General features: G+C 43.1%; 1 protein-coding gene across 2 annotated transcripts in view; it reads right to left on the reverse strand.

Annotated features, from left to right (window-relative positions):
• LOC143168279 (sphingosine-1-phosphate transporter SPNS2-like) overlaps positions 1–20,050 on the reverse strand; it is a 140,122-nt gene that overhangs the window by 21,134 nt on the left and 98,938 nt on the right. For both annotated transcript variants that reach the window (XM_076354565.1, XM_076354564.1), the window contains exons 9-10: positions 17,140–17,205; positions 9,492–9,590 (exon numbers count right to left, since the gene is read on the reverse strand). In XM_076354565.1, coding sequence (XP_076210680.1) covers positions 9,492–9,590; positions 17,140–17,205 — 165 coding nt within the window. The remainder of the gene's footprint in view (positions 1–9,491; positions 9,591–17,139; positions 17,206–20,050) is intronic.

Below are 20,050 nucleotides of genomic sequence, written 5' to 3' on the forward strand. Positions count from 1 at the left end.
CTTAGACTGAAGGCAAACAACAGTGGCTATTAGTCTGAGAGACTTAAAAAATAGCAACAAGACTTGAACGTGTAAAGAACGCACTCCCAGGAAATTAGCAGAACACGCACTGCAACCCAGAGGGCAGGGACATCAGTTGGTAATTTATTCCCTCTTGTATCCAGACACCTTAATTCCCAACATTTCCCTTACTCTTCATTATGAACCAAAATTTGGCATTGAATCAGCCCCTCTGTGTGCAACAGCCAGAATTGAGGCTATTCTAAAATAGAAATTTAGAAATTCTAAACCACTTTTCATTTTTGGGAATGGATACAATTATCCTCTAAAAGGACCAGACAATAAATCACTCGACAAATTGATATGATAAATCAGCAGTAGAGGATGAAAAGCCAGGCATGTGCTCCCAATTGCTTTCTCTTATGGATGACATGACATCCTAAGCTAAAACTAGCTTTGAAAATGCAAAGTCTCCAACAAATAAAACTCCCAATGCAGCCTGCCCCATACCTTCCCTTCTAAGGTATCACGTTGATCTTTTATACCAACAAATCTTGTTAATATTGAATCTGCTACCTTTTTCATTTTTAGCCCAACATATTGTTTAAGTGCATATTTTAGAAAAAGCAGTGTTTCCTCCCATCCAAGGTGTAATTCTTCCCACCAAGCCAGCTGGGCTTTCTTATCTAGGTTTCATACAACCCCCTCACCCATGTCTACATCTCTTAACTCTAGAACTTTATCAGGGCCCCACATACATGTTTTTGCTGTTAACGTACAGTCACTATTCCCTGTTGTTTTCTCCCACTCAGTTACAAGCCACCTGCTAAGACTGGAACTTTGGCATCTCCTCTCAAGAGGACACAGGACATAATTACAGACTTGGGCTCCAAGAACGACATACTGTCTGCCAAATGGTCTGCTCTGTATTGCCAATTTTTGGCTTTCCAGACTCCTTGCAATGATAGCATCCCGAGTCGTCTAACCGTGATTTGGCAAGACCCAATCTAGCATCATATTCGGTGTCTTCTCTCTATCATGAGTAACAAAAAGTGGGGGTTGCAAGCACAGTCAGTGGCAGTTTTTCAGCATGGAGTCACGTGTGGGATCCCTTTCTTTGTTCTGCCAATTGGTAGGTGGCAAAAAACTTCCAAACATTTACCCAAAACTTGGGGGTGGAAAATCAATACGGAAGTCCTGTGGCTGCTTTGCAGTCCAATCAAAAGTCTTTGATAACATCCTAACTACGAAAGTTCACATCTTCTTTTCCCTCACTGCGTAACATAGATCTCAGACCAAGAGGAATAACTTTGCTAAATAAACTTCAGCTCATGGCATTTTTACAACCGAATACAAATGGCATGTAGTCAGCCGGTGGCAGCCAACTGGATGGAGTCCAGCTAGAGAAAATGCCCACCTTCCGGAGAACGAACAGTACAGCTGCAGCCGGCATGATCCAAACCCCCCAAATCGCTGACTGTTTCTCAATCTGAGTGCAGAAGACAATGAAGGAAAAAAGGGAAACCTCCCTACCTTTCTTGGGAAGCACGTGCTGTGTTTTTTGGAACACTGGACAGGCTATTGATGTAATAAGAGCTCAGGTGGGCTGAAGCCCTAGAAAGACGGCTTGCTTCAGTGTTACTGTCCCTCCTGAACAGCATGAGCGGTTAAATTAAACTGATTTACTAATTAGACAATGTAATGGTAACAACTTCTTTGAAATCATCATTTCATCTACTCTGTCTCATCACCGAGTCGAGCATCTCAATTCCTCTGCGATCACTTGATTTTTCTAAATTTCTGACGTTGCCTCTTGGGCACAAATCTTGCTGCATAAAACGATATTTCCACTGCAGTACCTGGCACAAATACCTGATTTTCATGATTAGCACTTTGATACAAGCCAGGTTCTCCGTCTCCTCTCTTCAGTACAGTTCCTTAACACAGTATTCCCTGTAATCCCACACTGTCACCGCAATGGTTTGGGGTTCACCTACTCTGAATTCAGAGATGCATGTGAAAGGTTTCTTTGATTTTTTTTTTTTTTTTTTAAATCTAATATGAATGCAAATGAAGACTAGAAACCAAAAATAAGGGATTTTGTAAAGTAAAAGTAAACAATTTGCTGGGCCTGTGGGGGAGGCACAAGCATTTATACAATGCTAAATGGCATGAGAAACACATTATAAAAAGAGGAGGTAAACCTGACTATTTTATGATATTCATTCAGAAAACTGCAGAAAGGTAAAAGCAATTATAGCCTAACAGTTATTTCAATTTTTAACCTTGGCATGTTTGTATGTTGGAGGAAAAAAAAGCGAAACATCCTGCTAATCTTAATTGTGTCCTTTTGAGATTGCAGACAAATTTAATACTTGGCTGGTGACAATATCAATATCCTGCATTAGTGCGTGGTACCCGCGTCTGCCCCAGCAACACCCGTAGCGAGGATTCCTGCACTGCTTCCCCTGTGGCAGGCTCATCTGTTTATGCCCTTGTACCCCCTCCCAGGATTACCAGGCTGCATTAAATAAGTGATGCTTCCTTCAGAAGGCTGCAGTAAATTAAAAGACTCAATCAAGGGTTCTGCTTGCAACGCTAGCAAATGGACTTTGTACGTCTCTCGACGTTAGAGCAACATTTGTCTCCAGACAACATTTGCCCTGGAGAGGGTTGAAAGTCTATTTTCTTCATGTCATTAACTGCCTTTCTCTCCAGGTCTGGTCTGCCCAGGGATTTTCTAAGATAACGCTGGACTTTCTCCTCTCCCAGCAGGAGATGCCTTGTACCATGGGGAACACGGAATCGAGGAACATGGCTCACGTGACAGGGCAGAGGTTCTTAAATGTGTAGGGATGGGGGGTGCCCACTTACATGTAGAAATAAGGCCTGTGGCAGAGGACCGCAGTTTGGGAGCACACCCTTTAGCAGCACCCCTGTCCCCCATCTCTCCTTGCAGCAGAGCCCCTTCCCTGGCGGTACATCCCAGGAGAAAGAAGTCATTCCCCCACGTTGCAGAAATTGGACACCTCGTTCTGAAAGGTGCTCAGCACCATGAAAACTCTCTGTCCGTACTGGGAGCGTACGGGGTCCTTGGCAGCTCAGAGAAAGAAGCCACTTACTTAATGAGATTTTTAGTGCACTGGAAAAGGAGTGACAGAGCAGACGGGACAGAGCTTGAAATACCTGACTAAAACAACGATCAGCTCTGGATTTCTGGGCTTTCTTTAATGCGATACTTTTACATACTTTAAACGTCCGTTTATCAAAAATACTGAGAAGCTGCACTTCTAACCAAAGTCACGGGAAGTGACGGGTGCACAGCAGCTCTGGGAAAAAAAAACCAGAACAGGCTGCGAACCCTTGGCAAAGAACGTTTTATATATGGGAAGCCATTTGGTTTTTTAGGGCAGATTTAAATCCTGTCCATTGCTGAGTCATCAGAAGTGGGAAGCTTGTTAGCTCGTTGCAATGAGGAGATAAATCCTGTGTGGATTGCTCTCCAGGTGCTTAATTCTCCCCTTCTTTTGCAGCTGGCAGCCATGTCAAAAGATTTGGCCTTTCCGTGCACTACGAAAAAGGCTTTTAATTACTCAGCTCAGCCAGGACCAGAGAAATCCTCAACTTAAAGTTACTGCTTGAAGAAACAGATAATAAGGATGAGGGGCTGGGCGCTCTCCTCCTCACAGTATTTCCCTGATGCATGTACATCAGATGTTGGACTGCAAGGGCAAGTCCCATTTTACCCACCACAATCTGGGTCATATGCAAGCATAAATGTGGGGGAAGATCTCCACAGGAGGAGCGATGCCGTTAGGGCTACAGAACACCAGTCAAGCAGCTGGCACTTGGTAAAGAAAGAACAATAAAAAAACACGAATGTGTATCACATTTCATCTGCTATCTCCATCAGGTGATGGAAGATGCTGCCTATACACACTCCTATATACTATAAATATTAGAACATGTAACATGCTGCAAAAGGCAACAAGGCAGAGACCTCCGTTCCATCCTTAATCCCACAACAGCAGTGGAATATCTCCTGATAGTCCGTAAAACAGAGAGTGATGCTAGGAGAATAATTTGCACATTTTTATTACAGGATATGCTTGCCTTTTTGAACTCCAGTTCATCTCGCACCCTGCTCTGGCAGAAGAGACAGTACTATGTAATCACCAGCAAGCACATAATGGGCCATATTTGAGGAATGGCTGCACAGGTCAGACAGGGACAAAACACCCAGACTGCAGCATCACATCGCAACGATCCACTTTATTCCACTACCCTGCTTTTAAGTCAGACAGCAGTGGATTTGAGCCCCAACAGGCTGTTTTAATCTAGCAAACTAAACCGGAAAAAATGTTATTCCAGAGTAAGCATATCCACAGATCTACTCTGAAGTAGCCATAGCATTTTAAACCATATAATACAAATTTTAAACCATAATACATGAATTCCACTTTCTCAGGCAGGCAAGTCTTTACATAGAGAACTACTTTCTATACATACATATTTACTGCGATGGGTAAACACCTTTGAAACCAAATCAACAAAAAGGCTGTCTCAAACCGGGACAAGAAGGCTGTGAAATCTAGACCTCCAATTATAACTTTCATTTAAAAAGTATCTTAATTGCTGCATTTACTACAATTTTCTTCGAGTTGCCCCTAATCAAATGCTGATCTGCCTTCCCTTCACTCTGCACCAATGATAATTAAGACTGTTCTGCTAACTACTTGCTAAAGGAAGGTCGTTAGCATTCTTGCTATTTAAGTAGCTCATTAGATCTAGTTTATCAACCTACTCACATAAGAAAGCTGGGGAAGGGAGAAAAAGTGAAGGGTGACAAGCGATAGGCTTATTAATAAAATTTTTTTCCAGGTAATATTAGGAGTTGCACAAAACCCCTTCGAAACAGAACAGCTCAGATTTGCTTACAATTAATTACAAGGTCACTCACACTCAGACCTCTTTTTCGAAAGGAGACAGTTCAAAGAGAAGCTGCCCGTTCAGACGCTCGTGACCTCTGCTGCCAGGCGAAGCAGCGTGCCTGGGCACCATAAACCGACACAGCATTCGGTCGCGGGGTCTGCCAAGAGGAGGCCATCGGAGACCCAGCAATTCAGGTAATGCTGCCATTTGCCTAACTAGAGATGGACAGATGGGGAGAGCTTTCGCGTGACCCTCAGCACACAGATGAGTGATCGGGGTCCCCCCTCTCACAGAGCCTAGTTGCCAGGCCGTGGCATGCTGTCCTGACGCTGCTTGGCCAGAGTGGCTGGAGGTTGTGTCCCTCAGGTAAAACTGAAGCAGCAGCAGCCAAGGAGGTCAGGACAGGAGGGAACCACCACCGGTGGAGTACAGGGAATAGCTTTCAGCCCATCAAAAGGTGTTGGTGGAGGAGAACTGATCTCTGGCACTTTAAAACACCCATCCTCACACGCCGATGTTGCCAGGTGACAAGCAGATACAGACAGGTTTCAATCCCTAGACCTGATGGATGGTTGCACAGGGGAGATGAGAAAGAATTTAATAAAGCAGGAAGCTAACAGGAGAGCCAACAGCACCAGAGCAGCAAGGACAGCGTGTGCCCACAACAGCAATTTTCCTGGCACATGTAGAGAGAGCAAAGCCTGCAGTAGGTGCCTGTTTCTCATCACAGCCAGGGCTAGAAGCAAGGCAAGGATGGAAGAGGAAAGCACTCCTGTGCTCAGATAGGAAGCAAATGACAGACTTGGAGGAAGGAAAGAAAAAGGAACAAGGCACAGCCTCAAAAGAAAAAAAATCACTGCCTGTACTTGGTTTTCCTGAAGCAAAAGAGTATGTCAGCAAGTGGAGGGAGACTGCTGTTTGTGTGAAGGAATAATGTAAACCCTGAGCAGGGAAGATGGGTTCATGCATGCATGTGCACAGATGAACACAGAAGCGCAGATTCACTGGCACTTCTTACAATTATTTGATTTTAAAGGCCAACAAAGATATAACCAGAAATAATAATACAGAGAGCTGGAGCTATGATGCGTCGTGAGAAGTTAACTGTATTTCACATTCTGCTGCTAGCTACCTCCACTCAGCTCTTCTGAGTCTGAAATGCTGTCTAAGTATTAGGGTGCAGGAAGAGCAGTTAGAAGACCTTTATCTGATAGTCAACATGAGTGGTGAGATTTGGGGTATTTCTCAACTGTTCTGTGCTTCAGCAACCGTGTCTGCATAGTGGGACCTTTCAAAGACGCAAAAGTACTAGAGATATTTGGGTGTAATGCACTGAAGAGGTGAAATTCCTCACTGACTACCTCAAGAATAAAGCATAGAGTTATACTCCAAGTTGCTAAACAGGAATTATTTAAACTCTGCGGGTTATCACAAAGGTCCTGAAAAAGTTACAGTTATCTAGGAATAAAACCTCTCATCTAACAAAATACTGCAGCAATGCCTGTTCTTATTTGTGAATGAATAGGCAGCACTGATTTATAGTAATTGATCTCAGTGCTTGGCAGGTAGTAAAACCTTACGCAAATTACAGCTTCCACCCTAAAACTGCATTTGCATAACTTCTTTGTAAGTCAATCTTAAGCCTTTTTACCATAATAAAAGTTATCAATATTTAAAGAGACATGAAAAATAACCACACATACATTCTTCCTTCCACTTAGCTTTTAAACACTAACATATATTTGGTGCTTTGGGCTACTGTAAGGAACTGCATGGCAAGATTTGGAACTGGGGGAGATTACAGAAAAATCTGAGTCTGACCTTCAATTCTCAGGGCAAGGAGCAACCACACACGAGGCTGCAGCTGTTAAGTACCTTACAGAGACAACTGCCTGCGACAGCTTAGTCCTACAAGGACACGGGTATCTGATTCTTTAAGAGCACTGCTAGAGGGAATCTCACTATGAACTCACCAAAACCATGTGAGATTCCAGCCATACTTGATCAAAACACTGCTCATTTAGTGAGGGAGCTTTAGGCGGATTTTGTAAGCAGTCCGAAGAAATGGCAGATCTTCAGGATCTCAGATGAACCCTGAGTGATCAGGAGGCCGAGTTTCGCCGATTCTGAGCATGCCTGTTACTGCAGCTCATTTGATCTATCCTGCCTTCTGTCTCTCTCTTTCAAGACCCACACCCTGCTCTCGGTCCGCTTCGTGGTAACTCTGGAGTAACAGCAGTGTGAGTTGATGTCCTCAGGCTGGGGATTCCCAGAAGGACTATGGGAATTGGGTTCCCAAATTTCCCTTAAAGCCAAGAGGAGTAGGTTGCTTAGCTCCCACAGACTGCCTTGAAAATCCTAGTCATAATCTAAGCCACTTCTGTAACCTGCCCAAATGAGATTTCAATCCTGCATGAAGGTCTCCATCCTACAACTCAGCTGGACAATTCCAGTGACAAACACCTGCAGTTTTTAACAATCAAGTTGACTGCTTGTCTCAGCTCTGGTGGAGAAGTTGGCTGTTTGTCCTTTCACTTCAAATAGTATTTGTTTTTCTGTGGTACGTGAAAGCTGCGGTTGACCTTTCAGTCATTGTAGCACAGGGAGCATGAGTCAGCCAAGCCAGTCCAGAGGCTACAGAATTGGATGCTGGTGCCTTCCATGACACGAGTGCTTTACTCCTGCTCTCCTGCCACAGAGCCTTGTACTTGGGTACTCTCCTCCCAAATGAGAGCTGCCCAACAAGTACAGCATTAGAAAAGAGTAATTCAAAATCATAATTAATATTTTCCCAGTCTAAAGAAAGCCTAAGGCAGCTATTAAATTGGGGTTAAGCATATTTCAGGCAGGCATCCTTAAGTAACTCACAACTTGCTTGATCTCTGAATACCAGAAGGGCAAGGCACATTATTTTCTACAACCAAAGTCCCTTTTTTTTAATCTGTGACACTAAAGAGCCCTAGGCAACTTTCAAGATTAATTGCAATCATTCAGGGTCTTCGCCATTCCTCCCGGACGTCCCTCTTACGTAAGAAAAAGAATGAACATGCAGCAGAGTCACCTGAGACAGCCGCGCCTGCATCTCAGACCCTGCCTCTCATCGCTGGCGCCCGCCTTCAAAGCACGCTGGCCTGCTCATTTCATTCTCCTACTTGACATTCCCCATGTTGCCTGCCCTGCACAAAGCAGACTCTTCCAGTGATTCCTCTGTTCTTGCCACTTCCAAATAATTTCTAAAATAAGATCATTTCTCCCTGGGTGCCCAGAACATTGAATTAAATAAAGAGTAAGGCAAATTGTACATATTTATTCTCTTGAGACTTCTAATTTCTTTGGTCCGTTCAGCCTTACCTGTATCTGTCTCTTCATGTATGCTTCAGAGGGCTACAGAGCATATCATTTTTGGGAGCTGGCATTCAAGAGTAAATATTTATGTATATTTAAATATATATACACAAAATTAAATATATATAAATAAATAAATATGTATAGATACACACACCAGTGTCTATGGGATGAACAGATGAGAAATGACAGGTTTAAAAAAAAAAACCCAAACCAAACGTCCCCAGCAGCCAGCAGCTGTGTCACACAGCAGTACTGAGCTGGAAGAGCACATCCGAGTTCTGTCTCTCAGGTGACGGGACTAGTGAAGATCCCAGTTACATCCCTGGAAAACTGTAGCACCTTCAACACAACGTGAGCAGTGCCACTTAGGGCTTTACATGGAAGCTACTATATTTTATAAATGATGATCTGTGTTCTCTGAAACTCAATGCATCAAACTCCACAGAAGGGTGCAAGGGAAAGAAATTACCCCAGTATATCTAGATTGCTTTTCCTCATTAAATTTCCCAGGCCTTGTATTTTCAACTATGAATGTTCTCTGATTGCCAGCTTTTGGAGCAGGGTCTTTTGTTTTGCTCCGCACTAGGATAATGGTGGCATAATGAGGGAGATCTCCAGTCAGACCAAGGCCAACAACTGCAGCAGTAATAGAAAGGAATACTACTAATAAAAAACCAAAGCATACACACCAGAAAGGAATACTAATAAAAACCCCAAAACATAACACCCATCCTGCCATGGATTTTACACCGTCATTTATTATCATACAAAACAGGTTCAAAATATCAGCAGGTCAGAACAGCTGCATGTTGCTACCCACAAATAGGTATTTGGTTTATGAGACCAGATTAAGTTAAACACACACACACGACTCTGTTCCAATCTAATTTCTAATGGACCTATGTCCACACCACAGAAGCAACCGCTCTCCCTTTACAGAGCTGTCTATAAGCTTTACAAATGCCCTAGGCTAAAAAGATTTAGCAGCTCACTTCTCGCGCCCAAGTGGTCCTTCCAGGTTTGAATTGTAGCCCCCCCGATAACACAAGCATGTAAAAAAGTTGCATCGCACTGCACCGCTTCCCATTCTGCTGATAAATACAGGACTTCCTTCCCCTAGCATGGTTTAACTTGGCATTTTAGATAAGCAGTTAGTAAACAGAAACAAACATGTGCACGCAACCCTGCCAAAACCTGCTGTGAGCACTTACAAATCCAATCAGATAAGGACTGCCAGCATCTCCCAGGAGGTGTGAAATGAAACTCTGCAAGGCCACTGCGGTTGCACGGCGCGTTGGAATGACCACATACTGCAAAGAAGAAGGGGAAAGAAAAAAAAAAACATAAGGAAACTGAAATAAGAACCTGTCCAGCTGTCTTGTATTGCTCAGTTTATACCCAGGTCAGGACAAAGTAAACAAGCTCCCCCAGATGTCGGTGGCAGACGCAGCCACTGTCCAGTCCACGGGGGGCTCAAGCCACCGGGGAGCTCAGCTACCCTTCCTGGCTTTCTAGTACTCCTGATGGCAGGTGTCGAGGGAAGGAAGCTCTGTCCGGTCTGCGCTCCTCTCAGCAGCACTGAATGCATGAGTCTGACCAACAACTTCGCTCACGAGACACTTTGCTATTGCTCCTCAGCCTGTATTTTGCTTGGCTGATGGGGAGAGCGAAGTTCGAGGCTGCCTGCAGCACGTAATTTGCTCAGCACCGCCAGCCTTCCAAACGAGGACTTTGCTGTAACCTGGGATATGGTGTTTTTTCCATAATAAAGATATAATTTTGTATCCTAACCATAAGCAATTCACACCAGTATGAAAGGTCACACATCTGCCCCCCCCATCTCTAGCCACTTTTTATTTTTCTCAAAAATTTGCGATTCCACTTGTAAAAAGTGACAGACACATTAGGAAAATTCTCCATAGCCAAGATATTGTAGTTTGATCCCCACTCCTCTAATAGGACATGACACCTTCGACCAGGTCATGCAGAATCAGTCTGACTACACAGGATCAGTGGAAAACACAAATTACTTCCCCATTAAGGGACCAGAGCTCACAGAAAACAGAGCCCTAACCATGGAAGGGGATGAAAGATTAAAAAAGAAAAAAAAAGCAACAAACCCCCATCCTGTGGAATGACCTTAATTTTATAACACACATTTAGGAGCCGAAAAAAGTAATTGTCTCCTGCATAAAACTTGTGAAAGAAGCTGGCTAAGAACATCTGCATCAAGTTCACATATCCCGGTTTATAAATTGATCCTGTCTTGATTTAAAGGCTGTAAGTAATGAAGAATTCAATAGGTCTCTAAATCCAAGCGAGCTTTGTTTCCACTTCTAAGCACCGAATCTTGTTCTGCCTTTTTCTGTTGCTCTGAAGAGCTATCTACCCTGCCAGAAATTACTCTCTTGTTTAGTTATTTGTAGACCATGATCCCTTTTACTTGTCCACTTCCTCTCTGATGGGCTGCCTTTAGTCTTTCTTTAGAAGGCATGCCTTCCCAGACTTCAACTCATTCTTGCAATCCTTTCCTGAAGTCATTTATTAATTAAATGTGACATTTCGGGACTGGCATATCCCCAGCTAGAGATACAGAGAGATCAATTTACCTTAGCTGACTGAGGTAGGGAGAACTCACTGCTCAACAGCGACGTATCTCAGGGCACAGAATCTGAAGCACTGTTTCAGCGCTTTAACACTTCCTCTCAGGGAAGGTGAGTTGCCCTGTCTGCAGTGGAAAGAGTTAGCCATAAAAAAAGGAAAGAAAAGAAATAGCCTTGAGAAAATCCACACTAGAAGAGAACTGATGCCTACTTAGAATGATCAACTCGTTCCAAGCAGAGACAATTACGAACGATGGGCAAAATTAGATTAAATGCTTTTCCTTAGGGTTTTACCATGTGCTTTCAGAATGACCTGCCAGTTCTTTCATTACTGGTTTGACAAAGCTGCAAATGCACACTGCTAACGCACTTTGATGCCACATATTAAATGGGTAGCCTGTTAAACTCCTGTTGTGCAACAGAAGCGCAGAAGGTGATCAGACCCACAGCAGCCACCTGACTGCGAATGTTAGACACCGTCCTCCTTTTGCATCCAGGAGCTCAAAACAGACTTGAAGGCTCACAGAAATCCCAAGAGGAAAATAAGGTCTAGACTTCATTAGAGAGACAGAAACGTACTGAAGGTCACGCTGTACAACAGTGGGAGAGCCACACAATTCACTACCATTCCCCAAAGATGCAGGGTAATGGGTGCAACCTGGATAGATTAGACAGAAGAAAATAAAAGAAAAAGTTATTGTTCTTCTGTTCTTCCTCCCACCTGGCCCCAGTTCACACCGGTGCAATGGAGAAGCACCTGCTTCATTCTCCAAGAGCTGTTTGAGAAAGGGCATCTGAGAAGATAAAGTGAAATTTTACCTAATTCAAGAGTCCAGAGTTGTGTATATCTGTGAAACAGGGAATTTTAAAGTTACGTTAAAATATTTTTCTTTCTATAAAGTTTATGCTAACAAATCTGGAGAAGAAAGCCTGCCTGGCTCTATAATCCATCCATTTTCTTAGCAAAATGACAAAGGAAATGGCAGATTTATTAAAAACTTACCATTTTCGGGGAGTGGCAGTGAATTGGTGCCAACTGGACAAAGAAATTTGAATGATCGTGTGTGTGTGCATATATATATTTATACACATGAACACACACTCACACATATAGACATAATTTTGCATGTATATCTGTATTATGCATACATATAGTTTTGCAAGTAGCAATACAATTTCCAGCAAGTTTTCAGTCTGCCTAACTAAAGACGTTATTGATAGTTGAAACCATTGATACGGTTTGGCACTATGAAGTGCCAAAACTTAGTAAATTCAGTCTGGAATTCAGGCGACAAACACCCCGCACCCCCAAACCCAAAAACCCAACATGTGGCAAGCAAATGAACATGAGATTTTGCCTCCTCCTCTAAGAACGTATTGGAAAGAAAAAAAGGCTTAAACCAGCATCTCCAAAACACACAAAAATACTCCACCCTATCCCTACTTAAAAAGCATTTTATTCTGACAGAGAGGGAGTAGTTGGTAGCAAACATTATCTACTGTTCTAGGAAGACAGCAGTAAATTACAGCTCTAAATGGGCATTTTGATACTAAAATAGACCTAAATTCAAACCATACATGGCCTGGTTTGAACATCCCACAGAAACTGGAGGTGGGAGAGCCACAGCAGCCGAAGTGGAAGTCCGTGGGACCGTCCTGGCTCATCTCTGCCTCCAGGTTCCGATGCAGGCAGCACGGAGGATGGGCAGGGAGGCTGACCAAGCAGCTTTGGCAAAACTCTGCTCTTTAAATAGAGGTTCAAGAAAGGCCATGGCTTACTGCCGACATCCACTTCCCGTAGTGAAACCAGCAGAATGAGCTGGTCTGAAATAACCAGGAAAGCCAAGGAGAGACCACCCTTCTCCCAGTTGAAGGCCACATGCCAAAGAGGTAAGTTCTGATGTTTATGTCCAATCTTCGATAGAAAACTCTACTCTCTAAAACACTTTGCTACCCTTTCTGGGTCAGACAGTAATCTTCAGGACAATGCATACTGGCCTCTTTCAGCACCAAAGGCAAAGAAAACACATGCTAACCCCGTCCTAGCCACTGACAGAGCCTGGAAATAGGCCAGCTGCCCCCTTTGTAACTACTGTTCAGAAAAGGCAAAGGCTGTCACCCAGAGAACCCAGCCTGAGAAAGACCCTTCACTCAAGCTAGGCAGATGCTGTCTGAAAAAATACTTTTAAGTGAAGTAAAAGGAGGCTGACCTGGTCTCCAGATCACAGCACAACATGGAGCAGCACACAGCCGTCTGCAACCCTTGGCCCACGGAAGAACTGCCGAGACGCCCCCCGGCACATCCTTCCTGGTCAGGGCTGTGCCCAAGTGTTTGAAGTGGGCCGTGTACCTTCGTTCAAAGGCACTCCTCACCCTGCCTTAAAACCTAAACCACAGCACTCAGATTACTGATGTGTGGAGGCACACTGAGAGAAGCAACAATGAGAACTTCTGGAAATGCTCTTTATCTTCGGCTGTAAAAACAGGGCAGTATTTTATACTACATAAATATTTGGTTTTTATTTATAGGGAAGGTAATCAGAACAAAAGCAACACTCCTCCTTGCCTATAGCACAGCTGAGCACCAGTCTATGCCTGTTTCAAGCCTAAAGGAAGACTTTGACTCTATAGCAAAACATTAAAGCAGCTCCTCCACGGCAGCTCACGACCATTTAAAAAGAACTAATGTTTTAAAAGAAAAAAAAAAATATGCAGAGCATTTTCTTGCATGAGTGTCAAGACTTTGCATAAACTGGAGGATGGCTTTTCTCAGCAAAGACCTAAAGAGATTGTGATCGCAATAGCTGAGGCCCTTTAAATTGCCTACTGGCTCTTACACAGAAATGCCACCAAGCCTCTGTCCATTATCTTTATTTTTGAGATGTGCTATGGAGGAAAAAACCCACTATTAGGACCAGATTCCACAACGTCCCAAGCACTCAGCATGTCTCAGAATGTTGCACACTTGCCTGCTGCACTGAAGCTCATTCATTATTGCTGTTACAAGGCAGTTTTAATGCTACTTTGGGGTTCTGGTAATTTTGAGGCCAATTTGCAAAGATGGCTGATGAAATCTGTTTCATAATTAGCATACTCCGTAAGAAACGTCCCCCTGTTCCCTAACCACCATCTGAGCATGTGCCTGGGAGGAGATTTGGAGAGTTGTGCTCAGGAGAATAAGGCCTGTTTGGTACAAATTTGCATTTGGAACAAATATCAGCCTTTTAAAATCTCAGGCAGTGCACTACATTCTGCAGCGCTCACAGTTTATTTATCAAACCTAGCGCTCAGCACCTTTTACTGCAGACAATTTGAGGAGCTGCACACCCACCGTTACCCTGGCAAGAACAGTAGATGCAATGGAAGCATGAAGCTATGAAGAGCCAACAATTAAATTTGAAGATAATAAGCAAACATCCTTGTTTTGCCAAGGAAATTAAACTTGCAAAACCTCTGAAGATGCTTACCAACTTGCCCGATAGGGTTCTTAAGCAGTCATGAGATCTGTAAATCTTGGGAGAGCTATGATAAATCATTTGGGATGCAGTTTCCAAAAAGCCTCACTTCTGGCATAATGAAATCAGTGGGAACAGTGTTCAGCCAGTAATGAGAGCTTTTTATCCATGAAAACAGGATAATATTTATGTATATGATGAAACTGTTGTTAAGCTTACGCTAATAATGCTTTTAAACTCCTTACCAGCCTCAGGCAAGAACAGACACACTTCTGATTACACCAAATAAATAGTAATCAGTAGAAATTAATTTGCCAAACATTTAAAGTGCATCTCGCTAAAGCATATCCATACCTTTCTCTGGCTAGGAATTCTTATAAAGCTGTCTGTCAAACATGGTTATAGCCCTGGCTCTCACCTATTGTCTGACTAAACATCCTCTCAAACCCCTTGTGTAACGTGAATGCACTTCAGACCATCTGTTTACAGGCTTGCATTGATCTAAGTGGATGTTTACATTTATTTGTATAGCACTTTCACAGGTCTACTCGTCCTGATAATGCATTAAGCTGGGCATTATATGTGACACTCAGTTCATTTTTTCTAAACAGACAAGAGAACAGCTAGCTTAAGAGCTGGCATCAATTACCAAAATCCAATTTTTAACATGGTTTTAGTTTCTTTCCCATGTTTTGGAAATTGGAACTAAGAAATTATTTCCAATTATTTCCAATCATTTCTTATGGAGTTCTTTTGCACTAAAGCAACACAAGTAACTGCAAATGCATCCCTACAAAATGCAACTGACTATAGGATGCTGGTAAGACAGATGGCAAACCCTATAAAAGCTATTAAAAAGCTACAGGATACTAAAGTCACATTGAAATCAACACAAAAAATCTCAGTAATTAAAATGGGACAATGATGGCATCCTTAGTACACTTGATATAACAAAGTAGTTGGTTGAAAAATGTCTTTTGGGGTTAGCTTGAGACAACCTAGGTCAAGTGTCAGCTCGCTCTCTAGCACGGATTTTCTGGAGGACCTTGAACTTGTCCGACAGGTACCCTCCCTCCAGCTGCACTATGTTGGCAGCGGAGATGACTACCTCAGCTGCTCTTCGAGAGTCACTGCTGGACGACTGCAGATGTGCTCCATGGCCAAGCCCTGACCTCTTTCAGCCAATGCTGGTGAGGATAGAAAAGATCTGCTGCTTAAGCCCATCAGCTAATTCTGACCAGAGAGAGTTGGGAGCGCTCCTGGGAACATCACAGCCAAAGGCAGGATGCGACAGGAAGCTCTGGAGGAGGCAGCGATGAGCAACTACAAATATCGTACTATAATTTCTTCCTCAACACGGCTGTCTGTAGACTGCACATCTGTCTAAGTGTTGAGATACCGCTTAATGAACGGCCATGGCGGCCTTGAACTCAGCACAAGCTGCAAACCCTTGTGAGTACAGAGTAAACACCCGTTCAGCCCATGCAGAGCTCTATCACACTAAAGCTAAACTGGTAGGAGGAACGAACCTCGGTAAGTAAAAGCTATCTAACACTACTGAAGTACGCTGACAACCTTTGTTCCTCCGTGCTTTATTCACATCTGAGAGAAGTGGAATTAAGCACCCCACCCCACCTCCCAAAGCGTTCTCTGCACAAATGAGCTAAAGATTGAAAGTTCATCAGGCAACGCAGTTATGACAACTACAGAGCTACCTTCAAATATAAACACAACCTTCAACTTAAATCATAAACAGAACTTAGCAGAAGCTTGAAGTTCTTTGCCGAATCAATATATCAACACCATTATCTTTACATCTAGGAATACTAAGCCAGATTGTTTTCTCGTTGATGTTTGCACAAGCAACAAATACAAGTCAAGGGAGTTTTCTGTTGATGCCAGACAGATTATATTTTTAGTTCTGTCAACAACCTGCCAAAAGACCTCGGGCAAGTCCTGTAATGGTTCTGTGCCCTAGTTTCTTTCTTTTTCATACAATAAGCAACAAGTAACCTCCCTCACAATGGGATTTCAACATACAGTATGTTTGATAGGCTCTGTACGTCTCTGATGGAAGCATCTACAAAACATGCAAGGCTCTCTAACAAACGTCCAGGCTATTTCATATGAAAATCTAGCTGCTGAGGTCAGCTTGCTGATTTGAAAGACTTAAAAAGCTCTATGGTGGAGAAAGAATGGAAAATGAAGGACATGAGGTGAAAAGTCCCTGACAGTTTCCTCCTGGACAAGGTGGACATAGTCCAAAAATTCTTTGTACTTTCTTTTCCTCTCTCCTCTCCCAGAGGTGGTTTTCTATTGTGTATGTGTTGAATGGTAGGTTTGCTGGAGTTAAGCCAAAGAGAGAGGTAGATGGCTGCCTTTGTGGTCAGAGGAGAGAGGGAGGGAAGGATTTCCTATTGCAGAACAAAGCTGAGTTATTGATAACAAAATCCACTAATGTGCTGACTATTAGGAAATGCTGGCTGATTTCTTTGCATATGGGGGTTTGCGCAAATACTTAAAATTTGGGGAAACTACTTGAATTCAGTAATGGTGTCCCTTCTGGACATTTCCTCTCCCTGGTGCTTGGAACAAAGGACAAGAATAATTTTTTTTTCTTTCTCTCTCTCTCTCTTTCCTTTTCACCAAGTAAAAAAAAAAAAAGGGGGGGGGAAAAAAAAGAATAGGCTGAAGTAGGGGCTAGGTATTTGGAAGAAATTGTGAACTTTAGGCTGTTCTTGCAGGCTGACAGACTGCTCTGGCCACCAGAAGAGAAAGATGCTGTTCCAAAGTACACTCACCATTAGTATGTCTGCTGTGATAGCCCAGTTTGAAAACAGAAGAGTTTCTCCGATAAAAATGCAAATCTGTTGTAACAAAACACACAAAAAGGAGAAGATTTATTCACTTGACATTCAAGGGAAAAATAACCTGTCACAAACTTTCCTTTGTTGCTTATTTGTCTCAAACCTGCTCAAAGGATTCTTCTGTACGCAATACATTCCTGGTTACTGTTGGGGTTTATCCTGAATATTAGAAAACTATAGATTTTTATCAGAGCTCTAGAGGGTTGGCCTGCAACTTCATTAGTGTAAACTGTTTATGATCTACAGAGCAGCTAAATAAAAGGCTGACACACTCGGTAACAGAATACGAGAAGCCAGCAAGAAGAGACAGCCCTGAGCTTCCATACTTAAATCATTCTGTTCCAAAAAGCCAGTTAGAAAAGGCAAGAAGGCCCCAACTCCCCAAAACACAGTCATTTCCATCACCAGGCATCAAGTTACCTGTTAAGCTCTGTAGCAAACCACATGAGGTTCTCTACCCACTATGTGCCAGATCCCTTCCCTCCCCTGCTAGCATATCGCTGTCCTTTTTGAGGGGGACATAGGCCTAGGCACTATAACAACTCAAGCGTTACACTGGTAATATCTACGTACAGTCAGGACAGGACTGAAGTATAGGTTTTGCAACATCGGTGTCTTACAGTGAAATATAACTCTTGACCCCGTGGAGATGGTCAACAAGATACATTAAAAGCCCTGTGTATGTAGTGGGATGAGAGCATCTTTTTGTTTTGGTGCGGTATAAACAGCCAGCACGTATCCTTTGACCTCTGGCACTCCCTCCTCACTTACTCCCATCCCATACTGCCTTCTCAGTTGTGCTGGTACAACAGAACCAAGCAGCGATCCAGATCAGGAAACCGAGATGGAGCAAAGAATCCTTTGCTGGGGGGGAGGTAGGGGAAGAGGGGTTTGTTTTGCTTATTTTTCTTATTTTTAACCCAAATCAGTTCCCTGGTGCAGTTCGCTAAATGATTCTACAAACACTTACAGCAGTTGAAGAACTGGAAATGATCAAGAGGAGAAACTAATTTAACCTGGTCTCATCATTAAAAGAAATGTTCATCAAACAGAGTCCAATGGAACAAGGGTGACATGGCTTCAGGAGGAACACTGCCTTCATCAAAAAGCTTTTCACTCATATTTCAATCATGAAACTTTTGCTTTTATGCTGTAGGTTAACAATTTAACAAAGAAATGTAGATTCAACAGGATGAAAAAACAAGGATGGAAAATCTTCCACACACGTTTCCCTCTTCCTTTGTGTATCATGAAGAGCAGAACGCATAGACGAAGCGCTGTGTAAATAACCAGACTTGTAAAAACCAGCTCCCCTGCTCCCCGCCAGCAAGAAGGCAAGCAAAACTCCTTTACTAGATGTCCCCCAAAAGGTTGCTTTTTGCCCAGCTAACCCATTTCTTTTTGTGGCATCTAGAAAGAAAACATAGCTCCTGGAATCCCTATTGGTAGTTGGAGATAACAGCTACGGAAATTTGGATTCAGGTCATTGAAGATCCCCCTTTTAATTGCCTTACACTCAGTTTTTGTTAAGTTGAATAGGCTACAATTCATTAATGAAACAAAGCCGGCAAGAAATACATGGTACACTTTGCTCTGAGGAAACAGTCAGATGGATGTTGTTTTGTGGTGCTGTTGTGAGCTTTGATGGGCTGACAGTCACAGTCACTGTCCCAGTCCCTGTTGCTTGCACAGGCGCAGTTTGGGGTGGGAGGAGAACCTCCAAGATTGGCAGCTACGGCTCTGATGTGACCACCCCAGTTGTCTTTCCCACACACCGGTTGAGATTGCCTAAACCCCTCAGACCATCATGTCACTGCCAGGAATAGTTTGCTTTATTTAGCAAGTCTTACGCATTGACCTACAGAAAGCTTCCTCTATTTGTTTCTAAAATTGTCTGTTTCCCACACATTCTCCCTCCCTATCCCCTCTTTTTGTGACTGGATCTGCTTCCTCTGCGATGGTGTCTGAGCCAGTCATTATGGCCCAGCTGGTCAGCTAGGAAATCTCCTCTTTCCATTTTCCCACTGTCCACTGGTCTGCCTTGAACTTGGCTCTCACTGGAAATGACAACTGCCGGGCTAAGAAACACAGATCCAATGAATCAAGGTGCTGATGGGAGTTGAAGCCATGTGTCATGTAGCAAGGGCATACCAGAGCCCCAGGTGGGCTCTCGGGACCTGCTCTGAAATCTGTTCTGCTACAGCTTCGCAGCTGCTGTTGCTGGGGTTCTGTGGCTGGATAGATTAAACTGAGCTTGGGAAAGATGTAATCACACTTTTGAATGCGGCATCGACATGCCCTGCCTGTTCATACAATATTGCAAACAGGCAACTGCTTGCCTTAAGGTTATATAAATTACATACACGTAACATATGAATAGTTACATGCAGCAAGTAAAACTTGCCACCTTCTTCAGGAATTCAGCACAAGTCCTATAAATAAATCACTGAAACGCTACAAACTTCAGAGCGCACCAGTTTTGAATTGTTGAATGTGTATTTCACCCAACACGTTTCCACGAAACACGTGCTTAATATGTGGATACTGGTAAAAGGAAAAGAGGAAGAAGAAGATCAAAAAGTAGGACAAAAGATACTGACATTAAAAAAAGCCTGTCCTTCAGCTGCTAATGGGGATTTATAAAAATGAGTTCATCCATTGCAAAGGGCGTATGAGGATATGTGGCATTTCTGCTGGAGAGAGACTCTAGGGATGCTTACTGCAAATAGGGCAGCCGCCAGAACAGAACAATAGCTCCTGAAATGGTCACGGTTTTGACTCCTCACACACTTTTTGAAGCCTCATTTTACACTGAGATTTCAGCTTTAGAGATATATCCTCTTCT

This window comes from Aptenodytes patagonicus, chromosome 17 (assembly GCF_965638725.1).
Source record: "Aptenodytes patagonicus chromosome 17, bAptPat1.pri.cur, whole genome shotgun sequence".
Taxonomy (NCBI): domain Eukaryota; kingdom Metazoa; phylum Chordata; class Aves; order Sphenisciformes; family Spheniscidae; genus Aptenodytes; species Aptenodytes patagonicus.